The 22,292-nt window shown below is 43.4% G+C and overlaps 1 protein-coding gene and 1 long non-coding RNA gene across 4 annotated transcripts in view; both read left to right on the plus strand.

Annotated features, from left to right (window-relative positions):
* LOC146425378 (uncharacterized) overlaps positions 1–22,292 on the plus strand; it is a 517,591-nt gene that overhangs the window by 463,129 nt on the left and 32,170 nt on the right. The gene's annotated exons all lie outside the window — the stretch shown is intronic.
* LOC146425386 (small conductance calcium-activated potassium channel protein 2-like) overlaps positions 1–22,292 on the plus strand; it is a 171,110-nt gene that overhangs the window by 138,838 nt on the left and 9,980 nt on the right. For all 3 annotated transcript variants that reach the window (XM_085041587.1, XM_085041586.1, XM_085041588.1), the window contains 2 exons: positions 19,810–19,920; positions 21,728–21,855. In XM_085041587.1, coding sequence (XP_084897713.1) covers positions 19,810–19,920; positions 21,728–21,855 — 239 coding nt within the window. The remainder of the gene's footprint in view (positions 1–19,809; positions 19,921–21,727; positions 21,856–22,292) is intronic.

Here is a 22,292-nt window from a genome sequence, read left to right on the forward strand (position 1 = left end):
CCCGAATTAAGGTGCAAACGAGACCATATGCCAGTCAATAATATAGGTTTTATTTGATAATAAATATAAAAGAGAGAGAGAGAGAGAAAAGAGAAAGGGAGAAGTAGGAAAAGAGGTGGGGGGACAGAAACAGGGTGACAGAGACAGAATAAAAAAAAATCACCACCCGTGGATCCCAACGATGTTGCGTTGATCCTCTCCAGCTGGTCTTCTTGGTGGTGATGGTCCCCCCAGAAAGTGTAGAATCTGATGGGTTAATATACACTCAGGCCAGGTGGCAATGTCCAGGCATGTCCTCTGGGGGGAGTTGGGGGCAGTCTCTTACAAGCAGACTCTGGATCTGTTGCATCATGTGCAGTCCTGTGGTGTAAGGCCTGGCACTTTGGGGGGTCTTTGATGGATTATGACACCCCCTCAGCTGCCTCTCATGTGAAAGTCCCGTGGATGTGGCCAGTGGGGTTGGGGGTTCCACAGCTGGGCCTGATTTGTGTAACAGAGGATGGGTGTATATTGCCTCTGACCAGAGGTTACGCCATGCACCCGAAACATCCTTCTTCCCCCTCGGCTGGGTGGGGGTCTGTGTAAACCTGGCTTTTGTGAGCTGTGCTCTCCCCCACCCCAAACTCAGCCAGGGATGATTCTCAACAAAGCTGGTGGGTTTGGCCTTTTGTGGATGCATTCCTTTCCTTCAGCCTGAGATGACTGAACAATAGGTTTCCCTTTATCTAATCTCAGCAGTTTGATTTTCAGTCCAAAGTCCCAGTCAGGTATCTTCAAGGGAGGCTTCTTTGGTTGTAGCTTCTTTATAGAGTTTTTGTTATAATGAGAAAAACTTTATATCAATGTTTGAGGCATGAACTATTTCAGTCTCTGACACTGGGAATACCACTTGTGATTAGCCACCAGCTGAATTTAACTGTATGTACCACAACCCTTTGGGCTCAGTCATCTGGACAGCTTTTTACCCAGTGAACAGTACAGCCAACTAAGCCATGACCAGACAGTTTCTCCAGGAGAATGCTGTGGGAAACGGTGTCAAAGGCTTTATAGAAGTCCAGGTAAACCACATCCACAGCCTCTCCCTTATCCACTAAGTGGGTCATCTTGTTGTAGAAGGAGATAAGATTCATCAAGTGGGACCTGTGTTTCATAAACCCATGCTAGCTGGGCCTCATCTCCTGCTTATCCTATATGTGCCCTGTGATGGAACTCAAGATGGTCTGCTCCATAACCTTCTCCGGCACCAAGGTCAGATTGACAGGCCTGTAGTTCCCCAGATCCTCCTTCCATCCCTTCTTTTAGATGGCATCACATTTGCTAACCTCCAGTCACCTGGGACCTCCCCAGTTAGCCAGGACTGCTGATGAATGATGGAAAGTGGCTTGGTGAACACTTACACCAGCTGCCTCAGTACCCTTGGGACGATCCTATCTGGTCCCATAGACTTGTGCATGTACAAGTGGTGTAGCAGGTCACTGACCATTTCTCCTTGGATTATGGGGGCTTTTTTCTGCTCCCCAGCCCTGTCTTCCAGCTCAGAGGTCTGGGTACCCTGAGAACAATTGATTGTACTGTTAAAGACTGAGGCAAAGAAGGTATTAAGTATCTCAGCCATTTACTCATCCTTTGAATATCTGTTTCCCCTGACATCCAATAAAGGATGAAGATTTACCTTGGCCGTCCTTTTGTTGCTAATGTATTTTTTTAAAAAAATTGTATTGCCTTCTACAGCAGTAGCCAGATTAAGTTGAACTAGTTGGGCTTTGTCCCTTTGTCTTTGATTACATGGCAGGTGCAACCAAAAGTATGTATTCTATTACCATTTCCATAAGCTCTTAAAATAAGGTGGGGCAGTGTTCTTTATCCTCTTCATGATTCAGCCCTGATAACACCCTCTGGGGAAGCAGCAGCTAGTCTGTGGGGGGCTATCTCTGCTAATGGGCCATCAAGGTCTCCTGGAATGACTCATAGACTTACATCATCCCATTGTGAGATGCCCTGCCCAGAGGGGAGGAACTGAACATTCCTACCTGTATATAAGCTGAGGCTTGGAACACTACGGGGCACTACTTCCACTGGAATCCCAGAGGACAGGAGATCTCGATAACCACCACTGGACCTCCAGAGATGGACCAGACTTTTCGTCAGGATCACCACTTCAACAAGACCACATCCATTACTCCAACAGGACTGCAGCCACTGTTTAATCAAACTGCTACCACCACCCTGACCAACAGGGTGGCAGGTTGTATTCTGACTTTGTCAGTTTAAGCTGGTGTTTCTGTATTATTGCCTTTGTTGTAATTTTTCCTATTAAAGCGTAGTTCTGACTTGGAATCTCTCACAACATATTTGTGTGGGGTTAATTTCTCCACTGGTTTGCTTTCAAACTAGCACACCCTTCTAATTTTCTCCCTATATAACCTCACGACATCCTTGTAGTTCTCCTGAGTGCCCTGCTCTTTCTTCCAATGGTCACAAACTCTCCTTTTTTTCCTGAGTTTGAGCCAAAGCTCTCTGTTTAGCCAGGCCAATCTTCTTCCCTGTTGGCTCATCTTTCAGCACATAAGGCTGCACCTTTAAGATCCCCTTCTTGAAGAATGTCCAGCTTTTCTGGACTCCTTTGTCCTTCAGGCTTGCGTCCCAAGGGATTCTGTTAACCAGGCCGCTAAACAGTTCAAAGTCTGCCCTCCAGAAGTCCAATTTGGCAGTCCTGCTGACCCCTTGTCTTACATGGGAGACAGAAGCCTTATGAGTTTCTGCAGTTTGCCAGGCTTCCAGCAACAGAGTAGGGTAGCTAGCTCCCCAAGACTCGATCCCGTTCTCAAGGATCTTTGATATTTGGCCGATTAGTCTAAAAATACCATTTATTAGACACAGAAAATAACAAACATACAAACATAGAACAGATTGACATACATACACAATGAATGCATAATTGCAAAACTATAATAGCTAAAATGCAATTATGGGGTAAATGCTTGCTTGAGCTATAAAATAGCTGAAATGCAAGTTAAGAAAGGTACCTATAAGTTAGCCGGAATAATACAATATTGGAAACCAATGATCTCACCAAATCCAATTTTGGAGCTGAGATGCATTAGAATCCTCCCTCAATCTTGCTAGAAGTTACCACAGAGCTTGTGTCCAAGCTCAGGGGAGAAGTTTCCCTCATGCTTCAGTATCCATGTAGAAAAGCTTCTACCTTTTCTGAGATTTCGTGAGCTTTTTATAGGATTAAAAAAGTGTGGATTTGTGGTCACTAAAAATTTTTCACATTCTCTCTTCATCTCACCTAGGCATTCAGTCGCCACCACTAGATAGCCTGGATTAAGCTATCAACCTAATCTGAGCCATCCATCTCCTGGGACCAATCAGGGAGAGAGAGAAGGAGGGGGGGAGGAGCGTCCTGCCACACCCCTCCTCCTTACTTCTCCAAAAATGGAAAATGCTATCATTTTGTGGTCTCTGTGCCCAAGACAGCCTCCGACCATCACATCACCCACCAGTCCTCTGTTCACAAACAACAGGTCTAGCAGGGCACTGCCCCTAGTTGGCTCAGTTACCAGGTGTGTCAGGAAGTTCTCTTCCACACACTTCAGGAACCTCCTGGACTGTTTCCTCTCATCTGTCTTGTACTTCCAGCAGATATCTGGTGAGTTGAAGTCCCCCATGAGAACAAGGGCTAGTGATGATCATGAGACTTCTCCCAGCTGCTTATAGAATATTTCGTCTGCCTCTTCATCCTGTTTGGATGATCTATAACTGACTTTCACCAGGATATCTGCCTTATTCACCTGATTGTTATCTATAAACACTCAACTCTTTCATCACCATTGTCAAGCTCTGGACAGTCAAAACACTCCCTAACACTCCCTTCATTGATGACTTTCCCCCTGAGCCTTCTCTTCTTTAGACTAAACAGTCCCAGCTCTCTCAGCCTTTCCTCATAGCAGAGATGCTTCAGTCCTTTAATCATCTTAGTGGCCCTGTTTTGCACTGTGAGGTTCTGGTCTGTCATGATTCCAGTAAGAAAGGCACTTAGACTGTAAAAACCTGTAAGGTTTCATTTAAAATGTCTATTAACTAATTTTATAAGGAGAGAATAGCATCCCTTTAGATGCTGGGAATCCTGAGCAGCGTAGCATTGAACAGGACTCCAACCTATGTGCACCATGCCATGCAGACCCCATCTGTAGCCAAAATTATCCTTTTTTGGTCTTTCAAGCCATTATAGGATTTTCTTATAAGGAAACAACTATAATTTCTACTGTTAAAGAGATAGGGTGTTCACATAAGAACTTCATGCTGTGCTTGTAGATAAAGGCAAAGCCCCACAAGTGGCATAATCACCAGAACCAAATGGGAGCTGCCTGCAGGATCCTCTGTTACAATGAGATGGCTGAGTTCAGCTTGCTGCCCCATGGCCAAGGGATTTGTGCAGCATAACACAGGCCTGAAGGCCACACTGTATGTGCACCATAGTGGAGAATAGCACAGCATAATGCAGCTTAAGTATTCCTTGACCTGCTCCTCTTCCACCAAGGGTAAGTCTTCCTTGCTGCAGACTTCTTTGCTTAAGATTTCTGGGACCTGGGATTCCAAGTCTTGCTTGTGAAGACTGAGGCAAAGAAGGTACTCAGTACCTCAGACTTTTCCATGTCCTGTGTCACCAAGGCCCCTGTCCCATTCAGCAGTGGGCCCACATTTCCCCTAGCCTTCTTTTTGTCACCTATGTACTTATAGAAGCCCTTGTTGTTCAATATACCTTGCCTGGAAAACATCTCTATTACTCCCAGTTTTCCTGTCCCTGCTTCTACCCTCTGTATACTTAATTTTTTATGTGTGAGTTCTGCCAGGAGCTCCTTGTTCATCTCTGCAGGCCTCCTGGCATTTTTCAAACACTGAATCATAGAACAGCCCAGGTTGGAAGTGACCTCAAAAGATCATCTGGTCCAACAGATCATGGGAAAGGGAGCCTAGAAGAAATTGTTTAGTATCCTATCCAAACACACCAGCATGCTGATTTCCCAGAAAGAATCTGTTGGAATTTTCTTTACCATAATGGTGCCTTGCAGGCACGTCCTTGCTTACATGCAACTATTAGAGGTGACCCTGTTTAAGCCCTAATTTCTTTATGTTGCATTCCCTTTCAGTCATGTCACTCCAGGCATTTTTCTCTTGACCCTGTCTATAACTCCTTTACAGGACTGCTGGTCACTTCTTCACCTGTCTTCCTAGTTTAAAGTTCTCCTTACCAGGTACCAGGTCAGCCATCCTACTGGCAAAGATATCTTTTCCCCACTTGGTGAGGTGGAGCCCATATCTCCCAAGCACACCTTCATCCTCAAATAAGGTCCCATGGTCATAGAAACCAAAAGCCTGTTGCTTAGACAAGCTCCTCAGCCAATTGTTGACATGCCGTATCAGTGCCCTCCTCCTTACTCCCTTTCCCCTCACCAATAGGATTGAGGAGAATACCACCTGGGACTCCATGCCCCAGGCTATCACCCTTAAAGCTCAATTGTCACTTTTGATACTCACCTGTTTGCCTCCGGCATTATCATAGGTGCCCTCACAGAAGAAGACCAGGGGGTAATGATCAGAGGGTTGAACAAACTTCAGCATTCTCTCCATGATGTGCTAGATCCAGGCCCCCAACAAGCAAGAAACTTCTCTAGACAATAGCTCAGGTTGGCAGATCAGTGCCTCTGTCTCCTACAGCAGGGAGATACTAATTATTATCACTCACCACTTTCTGGTGGTCTTGCATGGTTGAGGGTCAGTTGGTCATGAGATAAAACCAGTTTAAAAACAACAGCAATAGTAACAACAGCAAGAGCAATAGCTTGCAAGGAAACTTTTAAAAAAAGAAGAAAAAAGAAGGAAAAATAAACCACAAGAAAGACAAGTGATACAAACTAAAGCAATTGCTCACCATCAACAGACTGATTCTCAGCCAGTCTCTGAGCAGTAGCCCCCCCATTACCCTCTCCCCTAGTTTTATTGCTGAGCATGACATCATATGGTCTGGAATAGCCCTTTGGTCAGTTGAGGTCAGCTGTCCCAGCTGTATCCTCACCCAACTTCTTGGGCACCTCCAGTGTACTTGCTGGCAGAGTAGTATGAGGAGCAGAAAAGGCCTTGGCGCTGTGTAAGCACCATGCAGCAATAGCTAAAACATCCCTGTATTATCAACACTGTTTCAGGCACAAATCTAAAGCATAGCCCCACAGTAGCTACTATGAAGAAAATTAACTCTATTTCATCCAAAACCAGCACAATTATTTATTTTAAACCAGTACAAAAATTTACTCTAAAATGGGATAGAAGGAATGGTATTGGAAATTAGGAAATCCAGTAAAGTAAGACTTTTTTAGAATTTTATTCTCAAAAGGAACTTTCTTGCAGTTGAAATAATATGGTAATTTTACTTAGCCTAAGTTTTTTTGGTAAAAAAAGAGCTTCTGCAGTATGTAGTCATGATATAAGAAAAAACTGTGTGCATAAGCATGAATTAATTTAATTCATATTACTGATTTTCACGTGAATAGGGATATTCAAAAACATAGTGAGTATGATGCTGCCATTTTAAAGTAACAGCATTTGGATCCCAGGATTTGGGATAATTCACACTTTATTAGTATTTTTAAGGATGCTGAGATGAACAGAAGAACCATATAAAAGTGCAGAGCACTGTAACATAAAATATTAATTAGAATATGTACTTGTAAAGGGGTTTGTCTGGGATGGAGTTCACTTTCCACATAGCAGCCCTCACAGTGCTGTGCTTTTTATTTGTCACTAGAAAGGTGTTGATAACACACCAATGTTTTGGCTATTGCTGAGCAGTGCTCCCACAGCATGGAGACTGTGTTTCCAGCCACCACCATCACGCTCCCCTCAAATGCCAGTAGGCTGGGGGTGGGCAAGTGGTTGGGAGGGGACATAGCCAGGACAGCTGACTCCAACTGACCAAAGCGATATTCCATACCATATGATATCTGCTCAGCAACAAAAATGAAGAAAAAAGAGGATGGGAGGGAGGCATTCATTATTCAGGCATTTGTCTTCTGGAGTAAGTGCTATAGGTACAGAGACCCTACTTCCCAGCTGGACATCTTCTGATGGGAAGTAGAGAATAATTCTCTCCCCAACAACCTGGATCCGAGCTCTCAACAAGCAAGAAACTTCTCTAGACAATAGGTTAGGTCAGCAGATCAGTGCCTATGTTGCTGAAAACATCGGGATAAATGAAACTCTCTAACACTATTTTTTTAGTATTAGGGAGTAGGCATTACTTTATTCCCAGACAGGGTACATAGGGGATAGCTCCAGCCACACATGCCACTTTCAATACTTGTGACTTATTTATACATTTTTAGCAAATAAATGAATGTTCATTGGTTCTAAATTACATAATTCTCTTCATTGATTAGTATTCTATCCTCTATTGGTTATTAATTTCTTGCTTCTCATGCTAATTAGTCCACATTTTTCAGTCTTTTTATCATCCTTTTCCCAGACAGGGATTTTCTAGCACTCAGGCTTAAATCTCTTTGTTAGTTTCTTCTTTATTTCCTGGTTACTTCAACATGTCCTTGGAGGGCTATAAATTCTGGATTCCAGGTGTCCAGCCTTTAACTCCCTCAGGCTTTGTTCATTGAAGCTTATCAGGGTTAGTTTAGCAAAACTTAAAGTTTCAGTGATCTAATAATAAAACTCTAACAATAACAGTCTGAAACAGCTGCATGTTGGCTAAAGTGGAAAATTGTACTGCTTAACTGCTTAATACACTGCTTATGATCAATTAAAACAAGTTAAAAGTCAATTAAAACCATTAATTAGAAAAAATAATTAGGAAAGTTATATAATTTCCAATACTTCTTTCTCCTATAGTAGGGAGTTGCCCAATACTATCACTCACCACTTCCTCCTGGTGGCCTTGCATGGTTCAGGGTCAGTTCGTCCAGATGTTTTGCTTGAAAGTACATCCAGCTCCTCCTCAGCTTTAAGGACAGTGTGTCGCTGTAATACCCGGAGAGAACGCAGCAGGCACACATGAATCCAGCAAAGCAGAGAGAGTTTATTTTACGACTCCTGCTTATATGTGCTAAAATTCCACAGGTGATTGGTCAGTGGTCACTCACCCCCCGGGGTGATTGGCTGAAGTCCTACAACACCCAATTCCAAACACTCACTGCCTTAAACCCAAAACAGATCAGGAAAACAGCAGGTGTTCAATTATTATTTACAAAATCCATATAATTGTTTTTCATAGCTTGCATGGGAAAGGAGAGTTTCTCAGGGAAAAGCTTCTGCCATCAGCTTTTCAATATCCACAACAGTGAACATATTTTGTAGTTGTAAGCCCTTAGGTGGAGCAGAAGCCTTCTACCAGAAGTCACCAGCTTCCATTCTCTGCCTTTCCCAGAGGTTGGGCTTACCATTCTGCTAGGGATAAACTGCTTGTGTCTCCATTGTACTTGGGGACTGGAAGCTGTTGCATCTCTGTGAAGATATTGTCTGTCTATCTCTCATCCTCTCTGATGCTGTGCAGCCTGCTGACTTCCTCCTGTAACGTCTTCAGGATGGAGTTCTATTAGTGAGATTTTATATATATATATATACGCACATGTACCATGTGGAAACGTGGTGGGTTGACCTTGGGTGGCTGCCAGAGCCCCCATTCAGTTGCTCCTCAAACAAAGAGGAACTTAATTTGTTTTCCCTCAAGGTACTGCAAAAAATAAACATAAAGATAGTAATTTACTTCAATCTCTTGTTGAAATGCTTTAACAACCCATTTTTAAATCCTGAGATTTTGTCATATCCCACAAAGCCAAGAGGGGTAGTCTGAATCTAGAATACCTTGCAGTTGCAGTAAAGTGTTCTGGTTGTAAGGAAGATAGAAGATATGTATAATAAACCATAGAAGTGGTTTCCATAGCCTATCAGTGACTGTTCTACTGCTGCGTGCTAAAGAGAAACGACGAGAGGGAACTCACGGCACTCTCAATATGAGATATAAAGTAAGCTCCATTTTATTTCACCAAACGAGAGACTTATATACTGTTACAGATGTTACTATTCATAGATACACACACACACACCTGCAGCTGTTCTCACACATTCAGGGATCCTCCTGCTAACTCCCTTATTCTTTTCTCATAACACTTCTGACTCCTAATCTTTCTCATGGCATTCTTCCCACAGAACATTCTCAGGCAAACCACTGCAGCTTGTTGGAATTTTACTGAGGCCTGAGAATACTGAAGCCTTGCTCAGGCTTGCTCAGTTAGCATGAGTTTTGCTGGAAAACTGCGTTTTCCAACAGCGTGCAATGTCTTTCATGCAAGACATAAAGCTACTGTCTTTAACAGCTTTGGGTAATTATAACTGCTGTGACAGTAAGTTAAGTTCCCTCTGTAACTCCTTGTCCCCAGTAGCTGCCACCTGGATATATGAACATCAGAGGCCACAGTCCTATTGCAGTTGTTGGTACAGACCATCTTGCATGCATACACACACATGCACATACACACAAACCTGCCTGGGACTCCCCTGATTCCTTGGTAGTCAAGACCCTCATGGTCTTGCCCTTAGACATAGCCTCTCTCCCCCAGCAGGTTTCATCCATAGAGACACACAAACCAACCCCCACCCCTACCCCCCCCATAGCCAGCATTTGTCTGGAACTCTCCTGGTCCTTCTAATATTCATCCCCTCCCATGGTCATGCTTTTAGACACACTTCCCCCCCTTCCTGACCCTCAGGCCACTTCACATACAGGCTAGTCTGGCTTGATCTTTGCTAATACTCACACACTCACATATCACAGTTGTTCCAGTTATATGCACCACAATCACATGGACTTCTGGCTCCTGATCCCACTCCAGTGGGAATTTATTTCACTCACTCTGGTTTCTCTGGTTGCTGGCAACACACACACACACACACACTAAGGTGATAAGGAAGATAGCAAGATAGATACATATATGCGGTGATTTGGACACTGGCCAAATGCCAGGCACCCACAACTGCTCACTCCGCTCTTCCCTGCCACAGCTGGGCAGAGAAGAGGAAAGAAAAATTAACAAAGGGTTCATGAATGAGATAAAGTGTCGCTGTTGAACTGGCAACGGAGCGAAGCAGCACACACATGAAAATGGTGAGAGTGAGTGAGTTTAATTTAATAACAAATCTATACATATACATGCAAGAAGGCTATTCGGATTGGCTAACAATCATCCACCCCTCGGAATGATTGGCCGAGGTGTTTCGGCGCCTGTTCCAAAAAACATTCTTGATAACATGGAATTTTATCTTATGTTTTTCTAACAACAAGTAAAAGAAGGGATTTTTCCCATGGGAGAGAATTGTACAACCACAATAAAGAACCTGGAGAAAACACTTCAAGTGCAAACCAGGCTCAACTTAGAGTTGCTAAGTGAATTTATTACTAATAGAGAAAGAGGAGGATAATGAGAAGTAAAATAAGCTCTCAAAGACCATTCTTCCCCCCAACCCCTCCCTCCTACTCACCGACATCGCAGGGGGACACGGCATGGGGGTTTTGGTCAGCTCATCTCCAGGATCTTCTTCCGCTGCTTAGGGAGAGGAGTCCTTCCCCTGCTGCGCCGTGGGGTCCCTCCCACAGGAGGCAGTTCTCCGTGAACCTCTCCAGTGTGGGTCCATCTCACAAGCAGCAGTCTGCCCAAACCTGCTGCAACATGATTTCCTCCCACGGGCAGACAGTCCTCCCAAAACTGCTGTGGCATGGGTCCCTCATCCACAGGGTTCAGTCCTCCAAGGACAGGCTGCTCCAGCTTGGAAGCAAGGGGCCTCTCTCTCCACTGGGAGTCCCACTGGACCAGAGCCTCCTCCAGGCATTCACCCAGTCTGGTGTGGGCACCTCCCCCATGAGCTGAGTGGATCTCTGCATTCCCATGGATCCCATGGGCTGCAGGGGCACAGCTGCTCCACCATGGTCTTCACCAAGGCCTGCAGAGGAAGTTCGGCTCTGGCACCTGGAGCACCACCTAGCCCTCCTTTTCCACTGACCTTGGTGTTTCCATGTTGTTTCCCTCACATGTTCTCACCTCCTCTTCCTTCTCTGGCTAGAAACAACTGCATTCCCCCTTTGTTTTGATATATTCTTAAATATGTCATCACAGAGGCGTAACCAACATCTCTAATTGGCCCAGCCTTGGCCAGCGGCATGTCCATCATCTTCAGAGCCATCAGGGATTGGCTCTGCTGGACATGGTGGAAGCTTCTAGCAGCTTCTCAGAGGAGCTGTCTTTGTGGTCCCCATGCTACCAAAAACTGGGCCAAGCAAAACCAACACAATATAATATAATAAACCATAGAGGTGTTTTCTTTTCCATGGTAGCCACTCTGTATTTTTAATCTCATACCATCTTGGCATTTTTGCTGTAAGCATGTGCAATTTAGAGTTATGCTCTTGAATCAACATTTCTACCATAAGTGTTATCCTGACTTACCAGGCCAAAAGAGTTCTTTTTTTCTCTTCCTTTTCTTGCCATATATACCCAATACACTTTTTTATGAAGTAATTTTATTTTCCTCTCAGAGAAGTCTCCTTCATATTACTTATTCCTTCCTGCATTCCTTCACAAGAAGGAGACTGTAGAACAGTTGTCTGTTTTCTGGAAAGATTCTGTGTTATCACATAAGAGGGGACAGATCCTGCCTAGTCCTCTTGTCAAAATGTCAGGTGGATTTCTGAAGTTCTTAGTCTTTAGCCGCATTGGCTGTCTTCTTCCCTTTTTTTTTTTACTTTTTGTGGAATGCGAGGAAGCAAAGAAACTGGTATTATACCATTTTCCCCCTCATCTCAATAAAGAGTGAGATTTGGACTGTTTTTTCCATGAACTTTACTCAACGTGGGGATGGACAATATGGGAAGAAGGAACAGCAAAGCTAGAAATCTTGGTATGGAGGACAGGAGAGAAATGGGATGGGGAAATGCAGCAAAGTTCTAAGGGAACTTTTTGAGGGCTGTTAGGCACAGAGACTGATACCTCAGTGCGGCAACGCAGTCACGATTCACAAGCGGCCACCCCACGCCGCAATGTGGAGGGGGCCGCCCGTGGCCAGAACACGCGAGGCAGACACGTGGCTGTAGCAGGCAGTGGGGCTGCGGGGGACGCGAGACTCCGAGAAGGTGGGGCGATGGAAGAAATGCAGGCTCACCATCTGGAGTTTCCAGGGATTTATTAAGGTCCACAGTCGAGGGTCAGAGGAGGGTGGAGAGGGACGGAGAGGCGGGGGAGGGTTCAGGGTGCTGGAAAGCCAAGATGGTGAACCCCGAGGGAGGCTTTCGCCATGGGTTATCAGGAGAGGGAACAGAGGCGTGGTTACTCAGAAGAACCAACTAGGGGAAGCCAGAGGGGAGGAGCCAGGGAGGAGAAAGGGGTAAACCAATAAGATTACAGCATGGGATGGTACAGGTTTCTGCCAGGGAGAAGTCTCCAGAACAGCATAAGCACACTACAACACCTCAGAACTAATCAAAGAGTCTTAGGGAGGGAGCAGATGAATTTAATGAAACAATCTAACAGTGGAGTGAAATTGGAGACTAATTAATTGGAATTTTTTTTCAAAATTAATTGGGTACATCAGTAAGTAAGTAGAAATTGCAGATACATTTTTTTTCCAGACAGTATGTGAATAAGCATTTCCAGTGAGTTAATTTATCTTTCTGTTTAGTAGTGGGCTTTGTATTTGGGAAGCTAGATTCAGAGATGTTCTTCTGTGTTTTCTAGAGAGAGTAAAGCAGGTATAGAGAAGGAATGGGGAGAAATAGAAGAAAGCTGTGTGAAAAAATCTAGTAAGCTTTAACATGAAACAAGACTGTTTACACCCTAGCAGCTAAATTTGGATAAACATGAAAGTTAAATACAGCTTCAGTATATTTAATGTTATTTTATTTTTATTTTTTAAAGAACCTGTGAGGCTTGGTTTAAAAAAATACTAAAGAAGCAGACTTTAGTAATGGTGTCAGACTAAATTATACTTGGAGTTGTGTGCAGTAGATACTATTTCTGGTTACCTGATTTTATCCTCATCTCCTTTCCCTTTAAAAAATTTGTGATGCTAATAAAAGTGCTGTCATTTCAATGGAACTGGCACCAGCTTGCTTTGGCTTGTTATGAACATGCATATCTGTGCATATACACGTGTATACATACACAGCACAAACCAAAAACTTTTAACTTTCTCCATCTAAGTTTTGAAGAAATGGTGCTTTGTATGTGTGCTATTTCTAATGAGAAACAGAAATACTATAGGAAAAGATCATTGTAGGCCACAGAAAACAACCGCCTTATTTGCCCCAAGAGACAACACATACAAGTTCTAACACAACAAAGTCAGTAACAACCCCCACCTGGCTATCAAAAATAGTCCCACCCAATAAGAATAAAACATGGCAACACCACTAAAATCCAAACTTAACAGAAAACATTCACTCACTATCTACCAGTAACCACTCAAACTTTCAAAACTCAGGAAAACACCCAACAGCCATCCCTACAAGAAGCACCAAGAGAAACTCTACACCATGTCAACTACAGATCAATCCCCTCAAGCCTCAGGAAAAGGCTCAGCTGCCAGATACACCAAATAAACAAAGAACACTAACATCCCACCTAAATAAACCATCAACAACATCAAAGACAAAAAACTCAACCACCATCCACACCCCATGACACTAGTACCAAACCAACCACTGTGTAATACCAAGACAGATTAGAAACTACTTTCAGCCCCTCTAAGACAAAACACAATGCTAAAAAAAGTACAATGTAAGTCATAGTAGTTCCCACTTGGCTTTTCTCCAATGTCTATGGTCTGAAAAACTGACATTGTCTCAACCACATGAACCCATAAACCACATTTATCCCCCCCTCAACATTCTATCTACAATTGTGCATTAATTGATTTACCCCATGTACCATATTAGCTCATGGAATGCTCATTATCTAGAGTATACCTCCTCCCTGTCAGGAGATTGGCAGTCCATGCTTCATAGATAAGAACCAATACCTGTACTACAACCATCCATTGATGTACTGTATATATATTAAAGCAATGAAATACTAAATTAATGATAACTTTAGGCCTTAAAGAAAATACTAAAAAACCTTTCTCTGTGTGTGATAAATACTAATGTAATCTATTTCTTCTATAGCAATTCCTGTACATTCGAGACAATCTTTAAAAATAGGGTATTCTGCATTTATTTACTAATATTAATCATAGAATCATACAATCATAGAATGGCCTGGGTTGGAAGGGACCTTAAAGATCATCTAGCTCCATGGGCAGGGACACCTTCCACTAGACCAGGTAGCTCAGAGCCTCATCCAACCTGGCTTTGAACACTTCCAGGGACAGGAAATTCACAACTTCCAGGCCACCAGTTCCAGTGCCTTACCACCCTCACAGTAAAGAATTTCTTCCTAATATCCAGTATAAATGTACTCTCTTTCAGATTAAAGCCATTCCCCCTTGTCCTATCACTGCAAACCCTTGCAAAAAAAGTCCCTCTAAGCCCCCTTTAGGTACTGGAAGGTTGCAATAAGGTTTCTCTAGAGCCTTCTCTTCTCCAGGTTGAACAGCCCCAACTCTCTCAGCCTGTCTTCATAGCAGAGGTGTTCCAGCCTTGTGATCAACTTAGTGGCCTCCTCTGGACTCATTCCAACAGGTTCATGTTTTTCTTGTGTTGGGGGCCCCAGACCTGTACACAGCACTCCAGATGGGGTCTCACCAGAGTAGAGGGGAGGAATCATCTCCTGTGACCTGCTTTTGATACAGCCCAGAACACTGTTGGCTTTCTGGGCTGCAAGTGCACATTGCTGAGACGTTGAACTTCTTGTCCACCAACACCCCGAAGTCTTTCTCCCTAGGGCTGCATGCTATCCATTCTCCACCCAGCCTGTACTTGTGCTTGGGATTGCCCCGACCCAGGTGCAGGACCTTGCACTTGGCCTTGTTGAACTTCATGAGGTTCAAACAGGCCCACCTCTCAAACCTTTCCAGGTCCCTCTGGATGCCATCCCTTCCCTCCTGCATGTTGACTGAGCCACACAGCTCCGTGTCATCAGCAAACTTGCTGAGGGTGCTCTTGGTCCCACTGTCTGTGTCACCAACAAAGATGTTGAACAGCCCCAGGTCCCAGTACTGACCTCTGAAGAACACCACTTGTTATTGCTCTCTGCTTGGACATTGAGCTTTTGACCACAACTCTGAGTGTGACCATCCATCATATTCATTATCTACCGAGTGGTCCATCCATCAAATCCCTGTGTCTCCAGTTTAGAGACAAGGATATCATGTGAGACAGTGTTAATTGCTTTGTACAAGTCCAAGTAGATGATGTTGGTCTCTCTTCTCTCATCCACTAAGGCTGTAACCCCATTTTAGAAGGTCACCGAATTTGTCAGGCACAATATTCCTTTAGTGAAGCCATGTTGGCTGTCACAAATCACCTTCTTATTTCCCATGTGCCTTAGCATAGTTTCCAGGACGATCTGCTCCATGATCTTGCCAGGCACTGAGGTGAGACTGAATGGCCTGTAGTTGCCCAGGCCTTCCTTATTTCCCCTTTCCAGTCAGTGGAAACATCACCACACTGCCACCACTTCTCAAATATGATGAATAGTGGCTTAGCCACTTCCTCCACCAGTTCCCTCAGGACCCATGGATTTATCTCATCAGGTCCCATGGACTTATGCACCTTCAGGTTCCTTAAATGGTCTTGAACCTGGTCTTCTCCTACAACAAGCATTTCTTCATTCTCTCAATCTCTGCTTTCACCTTTGTCATGGGTTTGAGATAGGACATTGCCAGGAGGACGCACGAAAAGAGGGCAACCAGGCTTCAAGCTTAAAGTTGCAAAAAAGGTGATTTAATTACCTAACAGAATTGGAGGATAAATGCAAGGCAAAAATAAACTTTTCATACATTACTTTGTTCACTCCCCCCCTCCCTCTTACGAACTCATAGTATTCACCCCCTTTCTTCCTTTACAATCCACAAGCCGGGTAGGGAGGCAGGGTGTAGGGTCTCTTTTCAGTCCACAGAGCAGATTCTCAAATTTATTCATCACTACAATTCTTCTACTACAAATACTCTTTATCTCTACTTGTTTCATTCTCTCTCCAGACAGTTTTCTGCTCTCACCCCCACCCTCTTAAGAAGCAGTCTCTGCACTCACCCCCCCCTTCCCTCTTTCCAAACCAGCAACACAGACAGGGGGCAGGGTGAGAGGGGTTCTCTGGTCAGTCCAATCAAGGAGAAGGGGTCTCTACTTAGCCATGGGGTCTTTTCCCACAAGAGACAGTCCTCTAGGAACTTCTTTGGCATGGGTCCAATCTCACAAGCAACATCCCGCCTGAATTCTGCTGCTTTGTGAGTCTTTTTGTCCATAAGGTGCTGTGCAGACTCTCCCGAGACGAGGCCAGGCTGCTTCCATGCCAGGAGCAAGGCCTTTCTCTCCCAGTCAAGGCCTTTTGCAGTTTTAACTCTTAGATGAGATTCCTACTGGTTCACAGTCTTTTCCAGGCATCCACTTCCTCCTCTGGAGTGAGCTGTGGGTGGATTTCTGCATCCTTATGGACTCCATGGGCTGCAGGAAGAAACTTCTTGCTCCCCCATAGCTTTCACCATGGCTAGCAGAGGGTTTTCAGCTCTGGTGCCAGGAGCACCGGAGCACCCCTTCCCCCCCCTTCTTCACTGACCTTGGCAATCTCCATGCTGTTGTCCCTCACATATTTTCACCTCCACCTCCTCCTCCTCCAACTACAAAGAAGTGAAAGAAGTGCGTCCCTCCTTTGTTTTGATTTCTTCTTAAATATGTTTTCCCAGAGGCGTAACCAGCACCTTCAATTGGCCCAAACTTGGCTAGCAGCATGTCCATCACTTTCAGAGCCATCAGAGATTGGCTTTGCTGGACTTGATGTAAAAACTTCCAGAACTTGCACTCAGGACACACAGGAGCCATCTTTGTGCCACTCCCCACCCCTCAGACACCTCCCCAGGCCTACTACAACAGCTTCTGAGGGGTCCAAATTTCTCTTAGATGTTAAAAATACTTTACTGATGTTTTGGGCCAATCAAAACCACAACAACCTTCTGCAACTCAGGTGGTGTAGCTGGAACACTTGCTGGTGAAGGCTGAAGCAAAAAGTCCGAGTACCTCACCCTTATCCATGTCCTGGGTAACCAGATCTCCCATATCCTTCCCTAGTCTTTTTTATCACTGATGCACCTAAAGGAACTTTTTTGTCACCCTTGATGTCCTTGGACAGATTTACTTCTGCCAATGCTTTAGCTTTCCTAACCAAATCCCCACCTGTCTCTCGGTATTCCTTCTAGGCTCCCTTTCCCTGCTTCCATCATCTGTAGGTTACCTGTTTGTGTATAAGTTTGTCCAGGAGCTCCTTGTTTATCCATCCTCCTGGTGTTTTTCCCTGACTTCCTCTTTGTAGGGATGCATTGCCCCTGAACCTGGAGGAAACAATCCTTGCATATCATCCAGCTCTCTGGGGTCTCTCTTTCCTCCAGGGCTCTATCTGATGGCACTCTACAAAGCAGACTCCTGAAGAGGCCAAAGTCTGCCCTCCTGAAGCCCAGGGCAGTGAGCTTATTGTACATCATCCTCGCTCTCCTAAGGATCTTCAACCCCACCATTTCATGGTCACTGCAGCCCAGGCTGCCCTTGAGCTTCGCATTCCCTACCAGCCCCTCCTTGTTGGTGAATAAGGTCCAGCACAACATCTCTCCTCCTTGGCTTCTCTTTTACTTGGAGAAGGAAGTTCTCATCAACACACTCCAGGAACCTCCCAGATTGCTTATACCCTGCTGTGTTGTCCCACCAACAGATGTCAGGGTGGTTGAAGTCCCCCATGAGGACCAAGGTTGTGAATGTGAGACTGCTCCTATCTGTCTATAGAGGCCTCATTGGCTTGATCTTCCTTGTCAGGAGGCCTGTAGAAGACCCCCATTGTGATGTCACCTGTCCCTGTCCTCTTTTTAGTCCCGACCCATAAGCTCTTCATCCATCCCCAGGTGCTCCATGCACTCCTGCTGGTCATTGACATAGAGGGCAACATGGCTTCCTTGTCTCCTCTTCCTGTCCTTCCTAAAGAGCCTGTATCCTTCCATTTCAATGCTCCAGTCAGAGGAGTCATCCCACCATGTTTCTGTGATGCCAGCAAGATCATACCCCTGCCAGTATGTGCACATCTCTAGTTCCTCCTGTTTATTCTCCATGCTGTGTGTGTTAGCATAGAGGCATATAAGTAGGGCCAGGTGGTAACCCCCAAAAGACTGGCTCCCCAGTCATCAAAACTTTACATTATTTATTCATTTTAACAAACATATCAGCATTCATTGGTTACAGATTGCATAACTTTTGCATTAATTAGTACTTAAACCCCTATTTGCTAGTTGTGGCAGCACAGATTCTTTCCCATGGGAATTTTTCTCTTCTTCTTCTATGTTTTCTAAATAAAGATAGTTTCATGTTATTGAAAGTGGCTTTTGGAAACAGGCGCTCAAACACCTGGGCCAATAAATCCCTGGGGGTGGATGATTGTTGGCCAATCCAAATAGCCTTTTCACATGTGTATAAAATCTGTTAATTATTTAATAAATTTAGTCATTTAGCACTCTCTGACAATTCGGGCCACTTCACTCCATTATCAGTTCAACAGTGACAGCTAGTTATAGCTCTCACTTCTCATGCTAATTAGTGTGCAGGTACAGCTCTTCAGTTGAGTCAGGGGTCTGTTTTGAGTAGGTGGTCAATGGGTTGGTGGTTGTGATCTGCAACTGCTGCAATTACCTTTCCCCCAGTTACTGCTCAGTCTTGCTGAATTCACTCCTGGTGGTTCTCGCCCAGACAGCCCATTCATCTTGGAATTCTGTTCCCTTTTCCTTAAAACAAAGGATTAGTCAAGCCTACAAAATTCACAATGCAATTGCCTAATCATAACTGCCTAGCTACAGCTACTGATTAACAACTAAAAAATATTGCAACATTTGGTTCAAATCTTGAGGGGCTCAAACTTTGAGGGGCTCGATATCAGGATGGCATGTCATCCCATACCATATCACAAGCAATCCTGATGATACCCCCCTCCCCTGTCATATCTAATTTAAAGCCCTATCAATAAGCCCCTCTAGCTCCAGACCCAAGACCGTCTTCTCCCTGTGAGAGACATGAATCCCATCTGATGTCAGCAAGCCTGGTACCATGCAGGGCATCCTATTGTCAAAGAAACCAAAATTTTGGTGGTGACACCAGCCATGAAGCCATGTATTAATAGACTGGGTGCATCTGTTTCTTTCAGTGTCACTGCCTGCACATGGAAGAATAGAGTAAAAAATAACCTGTGCTCCCGATTCCCTCACCAACTGTCCCAGGTCCTTGGACTCTCTTTTGATCATCCTTGGATTACTTGCTGTGACTTTAAAATTGTTCTGATCACCCCCTTTTTTATGCACTAGAAATGGAATGTGTTTGAATTTTCAACCCCTGAAGGTAAAAAAAGCAGGACTTTTAAATAATGCTGCTCACCAATTATTTTGATGCCTTGGCAGTTTACTATTCTGCAATTGCTGACTTGTATTATACTGAACTGAAATAGCTATAGCATGTTTATCAGGGATCAATCACCTGATGCCTACCATATTTCTACAGCAAAGGAGAAACTTCCATTAAAACTCTGCAAAATGCAGTAATAACATCTTGGGGGTTTGTTTTGTTGTTTTCAGGGTGCTGGGTGCACTGCACTGGTGGTAGCTGTGGTTGCAAGGAAGTTAGAACTTACCAAAGCTGAAAAACATGTACATAATTTCATGATGGACACCCAGCTAACTAAAAGAGTAAGTCACACTTTATATTCACAACTGAAAAGGAAATGTACATTAAATTTATTTTTATATTTGTTTCAAATGGTTTCATGCTCCATTCTTTTATCTAACTTTTTAATGGGTGTGATTTTGCAAGGTGCTATGTGGAGAGATTTAATGCCCTGAGCTTCTCTTTGAAATTGAGGGCAACAGCAGGTTCTCGGAAGATTTTGAGGATTTGAATATTCTTCTATAGATGGTCCTTGCAGCTGAAAGATAATTGATATAATCAACAGTTAAAATATGTGAAACTAAAGATTAATATATTAAATTGATATGCTTCCATGCAGCACATGAGAAGATTATATAGAATTTTAAGGTTTATTCTACTCAGTTATCCCTCATATAAATCTAAATATCAGTTTAATAGTGTATCCAAGTGGTGTTTTGGTAGTTTCAGACTCATGAAACTCAAAGGAAATGAAAAGCAAGCAAAACAAGCAACCATATCTCAGATGTACCTCAGATTACAAATCCATTACACAGATACTAGAGATGTTTCCTCATAGCCTGAAGACAACCAGATCTTCTGGAAATGCAAAGACTAGATGTCTTGAGGAAGTCTCTAAAATCTGATTCTGCTTCCATCAAAGTCAGGATCAAAAAGTTCTCCAGTGCTTTTATGGTTTCAAGTTTGGGAGCTCCTACTGGGAAGAGCTACTGCATAGCATTCCTAAAATGTCTTTATCTATACATTCAGTTAGTTCTGACACTGCATTAACTGGCATGATACAAAGCCAGAGGGAGAGAAAATACAGTTCAATAACAAGAACTGGCCTTTGCAAGTAGCCTAGTAATTCTGTCATTAATTATTATTCCATTGAAATTCTTTGTCTATTGCTTTCAAATATTCTTGGGAATATTGAAGGTTCTAGGAGGGAACTGTAGGTATTCTTGTGTTTGACATTTTATAGAAAGCCTAATTTAAAAAAAATTCAAAGCACTCATGAAATAGAACACTGCCTCCATTTATTAACAAGTTGTTTTTTCATCTCCTCTAAGAATCATAAAAAAGAAACCAGAATAAGGAAAAATATAAAGAATAAAACAAGCAAAAAACCCTGTTCTAACAGCTCTGAAAAGTTATAAGACTGTTAAATTGCTAAGAGGAACAAAGGTTATAATGATAAAACACAAAAGAGATAAATTTTATGATCCTATAAAATGCATCTAGTTAATTGCCATACAAATAAAAAATTAATAATCGTTCACTGTTGCTGTTGAGCAGCTAGCAGAGTAATGAAGGCACCAGTTCTCAGTGGCAAGAAGGAATGACCTTTATTGTTTTGATTTCATCACATATATAGAGTTCTCAAAAGTCACCCAGATTGGTCAGTCAGAAGCCTTCCTCCAGGCCTGATTGGCCAGGCCTGCACTGTCCAAGTTCTGGGACACTGTTCCAACAACATCCAAACTTTATCTTTATTTATAAAACACAAGAAAATTTCTCATGGGAAAAACCTGTGCTAGCCACAGTTCACTGTAATTTATGTTTTCATAAACAACAAATGGCCCTAACTCTTTTGAAAAGGGAGAAGCAATTTCCAGATGGAAAGAAAGTTTGACCCAATATCACTTTTATAAACAACATGGAAATTGCTCAGCAATTCCTTTTGTCTGATAATTGCTTTCTGGCCTCACTGCTGCAGCTTCTTCATGTACCAACTTCCCATAGTTAAACAGTCTTAAGTGCTTTAGAAAGACTTTAGATTAGAAAAGATTAAAAAAAAAACCCATTATGCTATTTTTGTCAGCATGGTGTTTTTCTTTTATGAAACAGGTGAAAAATGCAGCGGCCAATGTACTCAGGGAAACATGGTTAATTTATAAAAGTACAAAGCTGGTTAAAAAGGTAGACCATGCAAAAGTAAGGAAACATCAACGAAAATTCTTGCAAGCTATTCATCAGTAAGTACAATTTTACCTTGTTTTTTCTGTCCAAGCACTCTCTTTCTCTCCTCCCCTTTTGTTCTCTTTTCCTTATTCTCTCTTGTTCTCATTCTGACTCATTTTCTCTCATCCCTCTTCAGCATCTCTTCCTAGTTCTCTCTCAACCCACCCTCGTTCCCTTGCATACTCTCACTACCTTTCATAGTCTCTCTTTCTTGCTACATGGCTGTCTCTCCATCTCCCTTATCTCTTTCCCTCTCTAAGTTTCTTTCTGTCACAATAGATATCTTTCTCTCTCTCTCTTATTCTGTCATACTCTGTATTGTTCTGTCTTTTCACTCCTTTATTTCTCCCTCTTTCTTCCCCCTCCCTCTATGTCTCTCAGTCTCTCATATGCCCCTCTTGTTCTCTTTCCCATTTCCTGGTTTTCTCTCTGTCTCTTTCTCTTGCTTGCT

This window comes from Lichenostomus cassidix, chromosome W, assembly GCF_008360975.1.
Source record: "Lichenostomus cassidix isolate B80296 chromosome W, HeHo_3.0, whole genome shotgun sequence".
Taxonomy (NCBI): domain Eukaryota; kingdom Metazoa; phylum Chordata; class Aves; order Passeriformes; family Meliphagidae; genus Lichenostomus; species Lichenostomus cassidix.